The sequence below is a fragment of the Panicum hallii genome, chromosome 3, assembly GCF_002211085.1.
Source record: "Panicum hallii strain FIL2 chromosome 3, PHallii_v3.1, whole genome shotgun sequence".
Classification (NCBI taxonomy): domain Eukaryota; kingdom Viridiplantae; phylum Streptophyta; class Magnoliopsida; order Poales; family Poaceae; genus Panicum; species Panicum hallii.
In genome coordinates, this window is record NC_038044.1 from 52456131 (window position 1) to 52461456 (window position 5326).

The 5326-nt window shown below is 42.2% G+C and overlaps 1 protein-coding gene across 1 annotated transcript; it reads right to left on the reverse strand.

Moving 5' to 3' along the window:
- Nucleotides 1-528: 528 nt before the first annotated feature.
- Nucleotides 529-4482, reverse strand: LOC112887906 (asparagine--tRNA ligase, cytoplasmic 2-like). The gene is made up of 8 exons (XM_025954190.1): nucleotides 4051-4482; nucleotides 3699-3922; nucleotides 3010-3559; nucleotides 2752-2937; nucleotides 2575-2639; nucleotides 2361-2490; nucleotides 2190-2248; nucleotides 529-837 (listed from the first exon to the last, which is right to left on the reverse strand). Exons 1-8 carry the CDS (start codon nucleotides 4480-4482, stop codon nucleotides 702-704), a joined length of 1782 nt encoding a protein of 593 aa, XP_025809975.1. The 3' UTR covers nucleotides 529-701.
- Between the last annotated feature and the right edge of the window lie 844 nt (nucleotides 4483-5326).

Here is a 5326-nt window from a genome sequence, read left to right on the forward strand (position 1 = left end):
AGGCTACATGGATGCTCCAGTTGCTGCCGGATGCTCTAAAAGCCTCCTCCAATTAGATCTCTCTCTCCATCTTTAGTGTGCATGCTCGGATGCTTGGGCTAGTTTTGGACCATCCGAGATCTGGTGTTTCTGACCAAGTTTGAATCTTTGCTCAGTGATCTTTGGATCATCGGGCTGTAATCAGCAAAGTAACAGTTAAGGAATTGGATCCTCCACACCCATTGAACTCATCAAAAAATAAGAATCCCCTGTTCTTATTGACTTGACCAAAGGTTTGTTCTTGAGGTATTTTTTTTCTCAGCAAATTCTGCCTCATTACACACTTAAATAACCATTTGCTTACAACCACCAGGAGGAATAGGAAGCACAATGGATCCTGGGGGGAGGGGGTGCACCAAGAGGAGGATAATAGCACAATGAACATTGCATAAAAGATGAGACATAAGAGTAACAATAGCAGTAGTACCACAAGGAAGCCTGTATAGCTAGAATATAAAATTTATGTACATGCATCTTTATCAGGGCATAAAATACTTTGTAGTGTTCCAGTATGGAACCCCATAAGAAGAGAACAATAGCATACATTTACCGCAGTGAGCAGCTCAATCATGGTTCAAATTTCACCGTTCTGAGACTATCACCTATCTAACTGCTTTACATCTTAGCATTTGCCTTGGGTTCTTTGGAACGGTTTGATATCTCTATTTGTCGAGGCCAGTGACCAACAAGATGAGCTGCTCCATGTCCATGCTGAATCCTGAGTGCTTTACGGTGCCATGCCTGCGGATATCCAAATACCATTCCAATTGATCACGTGGAAGACTTAAGTCATCAATCCTGCAGATGGGTGTAGTAGAGTGATCTTAGTTTATGCCATGAATAAGAATTAAACAAATACAATTACTAGAGAAACTCACATCCATCCCCTCAATTATCTCGGTAGAGTTTAGATCCAGGACTAATGCTTCCATTAGTCCAGGTCCAAATTTTATGGGCGCTAGAGCTCTTTTTGTCCCAGTTCAGGCTGTCTCCAATGGCGTTCTCTAAAGCGTTCTGTACCCTATATATAGAGAAGATTCCGTTCTCTATTACTCCAGCAGCATTCTCTAAATGGTACTCTAAAATAGAGAACGCTACAGGTTTCCTCTATATATAGAGATTCTCTCTCCTCTTCTCTATTTTTTCTTTACGTTTTAAACACTGAATTAAATAAAAATAAAATATGTCCATAGCATTTGAGGTATGATAAATACGTACGTATAAAAATTTGGAACAAAATACGTTTCTAATATAGGGTTTAATGCATAGAGAATGAGATTTAGAGAACGTTGTTGGAGAGAAATGAGATATAGAGGAGAGAATCTTGTAGAGAATTCTGTAAATGAAGGATATAGAGGAGGATATAGAGAACGACGGTTGGAGATAGCCTCATAAGACTAACCAGAACTATAAGTAACCCTTTAGGCTCAGTTGGTGTTAATAACGGGGACTAAAAGTCCTCTAGACATTACCAACCGGGATTGACGTAGATCATTTTAGTTCTGGTTGATAACCCCAACCCAGATTAAAGGGTCCTTTAGTTCCAATTGGGATTATCAACCGGGACTAAAAGGTCATAAACAGGTTAGTTTAAAAGAAAAAGCATCACATCTAAAATCACATATGTTGTGTAGGTGGGATGGTAAGAAAGCTATGCGCAAAGCAAGAGGTCTTGAGTTTGAATCTCGTGGACCACGCAGTATTGTGTGGTGCTCATTAATTATTTTTTTTTGATCTTAGATCCTTTAGTTCTGGATTCGTTATCCCGGTTGGAAAAACCAGGACTAAAATGGCTTCCCAGCTAGGACTAAAGTGTTTTTGTAGTAGTGTATTTTTCCCTTTCTCTAGTAATGTACTAAAGACTAAAAATAACATAGATTTAACACGTTCAAGTAAACTTTCTAAAACTTAGAAACCAAAGAATACGAAATAATTTATTTTTAACTTATTAACAGTCCTATTTGCCGTTGAAGCTCATGTACAATAGCTCTAATTAAGAAACTCCAGAAAAAAAAGCCTGAATAATTTTAAAAAACTTTATTTGTTGTTCTGGGCTTGCTAGTTAAGTGCAAAAACATTTTTGTTATTTTCCATGCTCTAATTATCAATCAGTCATTTGTCATCAATGGACAATTGCTCAGACATAGTACCTGGCTGTTAATTTATCCATCCTCTCCTCCTTTTGAGTTCCGCAAGCTACAATACCAACCTGAAAACATAGCAGAACAATACTTATCACTTGATTGGAAAACTTGGATGCCAGAGATAAACCCTAGAGTCCTTTTTTTTTTGCCAATTGTTCTTAGAACTGTTTTGCTCACCTTTGGCACTACTATGTCAAACGCAGATACTTTTGTCTCATCTTCCATGAGACGTGCATAAAATGGCTTCAGTTGCTTGGGATACTCATATATGATCACTGGCTTCTTGTAATAGTCATCAACTAGATAACTGCCAATGCTTTTGCCGTGAAAAGCAAATCTACAATAACTTCAAAAATGTGCAAATCTAAACAAAAAGAAACCATGCTAATACCTCATATGTTCAAGTGAAAGTGGCATGCCCAACTCTACTTTGGCTTCAAATGATTTATCTTTTACCTGAAAGTAATCAGTAACATCTCTTATCATACATATTTACATGAGCACATGACTGAGTAAAGAATGAGACTGTAACAGTAGTATGTAGTTGTAGCTTCAGTGCAGGAAATACCTGAAGAAGGGTATTCACAGCTTCATTGTAGGTAATCCTTTCCCAGGGGCTGGACACTACAGAATTGATATGGAAATTTTTTCCATTATTTTCCTTTGTCGACAGAAACTTGAGCTCATCTGAACAATTCTTAGATACTGTGCACAGAAGCCACATCAGGTAATCCACGGCGCAGGATATTGCATCCTGAAACGAAAGGTGGCCTCAAGATGTGAACAACATATATAGGTGTGACTGAATGTGAAACCCGCTCCATACCTCAAGTTCTGCGAAGGCAAGCTCCGCATCGATGGTCCATCTCTCGGCCAGGTGCTTGTTAGGCTCCAAGCTTTCAGCCTGGAACGCTGGGCTGAATGTGTAGATGCTGCTTAGCGCGCAAGCATAGGTCTCAAGATGAAGTGTATGATCAGGTGAAAGATAGAGTGGATGCTGGAAGGAGTCATCGGAGAAGTCTGCACTTCCTTGCTGCTCTAATTGCTGTGCAAGCTCACTCGCCCTCTGAAGGTCCAGTTCAGGAGCTTCCAGCGCTTCCTTGTTGCTCTCGCTTCGCTCCAGCGCCTCGATTTGCTTCGTCTTCGCCTTGATGGAAGCTCTAACAACTTCAGGTGTGATAGCCCTGTTATCCGATTTACTTGTAGGCCGCATTACACGGAACATTTTTCTGCGGTCTCCTGCAACCGTAGTGGTTGTTATGATTGGGGTGTTCACATGGAAGAACCCATTGGTCTGGAAAAACGTATGCGCAGCATGGACCATTTCACTTCGTACACGAGCAGCTGAAGCCATCTGCATGAACAACATGGAGGTGCTAACATACTAAACGATGTTTTCAGAAATAGTAACCACTTAAAATAGCAGTGTGATGATTGACAGAATTGAATGTCAGATTAGTCTCAGATTAAAGCAATCACAACTCTACCGCATACCGCAGTTGTTCGAGTGCGAGCTGCGGGTAGTCCTTGATAAGTTCATCAGGAGGCAACAACTCCACGTTTGGCAGAGGATACTTGTCGATATTGACAGCTCCTATGTGCAGCACTTTGTCCACTCTGAGCTCGACAACACGCTGTTGGTTTTTTCCTTCCACAAGTTCTATCTTGCCTTCGACCAATACAGAAGCTCCAATCGCAGTAACTTGTTCAAGAGGGCACAGAGAAGAATCCACTACTATCTGGATAAAAGAAGCATCACATTAATCCCCACACTTTGCTGTAGCTGTTCACTAACCTGCCGCTGTGGACACACCCAATGTTTTCCGTGTAACTAATGATAAAGAAAAGATTGGGTCCATCAAGAAACCTGGAGGTCGGGCACGCATGACCCGTCGTTGATGCGCACAAGCGCGGTCACGGGACCCAACTTGTAGGAGACAGAAAAGGAGGCTTTGTCGACGGTGGAAGCGCCTGCGATCAGCTTGGCGATGCAGCGGATGAGCGGCACTCTTGCCATGAGCACCTCCGTGCACGTCAGGCCTGTCGTCTCCGTCGCGGGCATCCTCGGCGGCGACATGGCGCCGCCACCGCGCTTCGCCTTGACGACGTTGGCGGACTTCACCCAGCCGCCGACTACGGCGCGCTTGCCAGACAGTCCAAGGCCACCGTCGGGGCGGCCCACGACGGAGCGGAGGGTGGCTCGCCTGGAGTACTTGGAGAACTGGACTGATGCCGAGCCGTTGCTGCTCGTTGTGGCTTCTTCGGAGGAAGACGAAGAGGAGGGTGGTGAGGACGCCATTAATGAACGCTGAACGGCTAACGATTGCTTAGTTGCATGGGATTGGGGAAGACGGGGACACGGTGCTGGGATAAATATGAGAAGAGGGAGACGTCAGATATGGCGGGAGAGGCAAGGATGCTTTGCTTCTCAGAGGTTTTAGGGAAAACGGCGGGAGAAAGGGGCAAGTCTGGTTACGGTTGCTTGTACTAGGGGTCTCAGCTATGCTTTGTTCCTGGCCGGAAGAATAGGCCGTACTTTTTATATTTTGTATTGCTTCTTATTAGTTCAAACAGAAGCTTCTGATACCATTATACTCTAGTATTTTTAATGTTGATACATGTTGTGGTAGGTTGAAGAACTTTAAGAGATTTTTAAATGTATTAGCAAATATGTTCGTGCGTTGCTACGGCTGAAGGCCTAACAATTAAGTGCTTTTCGTAATTCTTTTTAATATTTTAAAAATAATTCAACTGGATTAGTATGCGGATATCCAGCCTTTTTTTTGCCGTACCTAGTGTATTGGGGCAACAAGATAAAATACTACCCTCATGATTAGACCATGCATGTGTCTGAGGTTTGATTAAAAAATATGCACTAGAGGTTAATACATTGTAATTAGATAAGTTATTTAGAATACGACGAACCAAAGAACAAGGAAAGATTATCAAAGGGTATGTTGATCCAATCATCCAGCAATTTCAGTATTAGAGTGATCTCTGATCTTGTGTCTTTGGTCGCATGCAGATCCTTGGTTCCTCATCCCCAGGCCGTATCTACAAGAGTAAATTGCACCCACCATACAAATTGCAAAACATGCAAACGGATTTATAAACTTGTTAAATATGTGCATATACGGTTATAA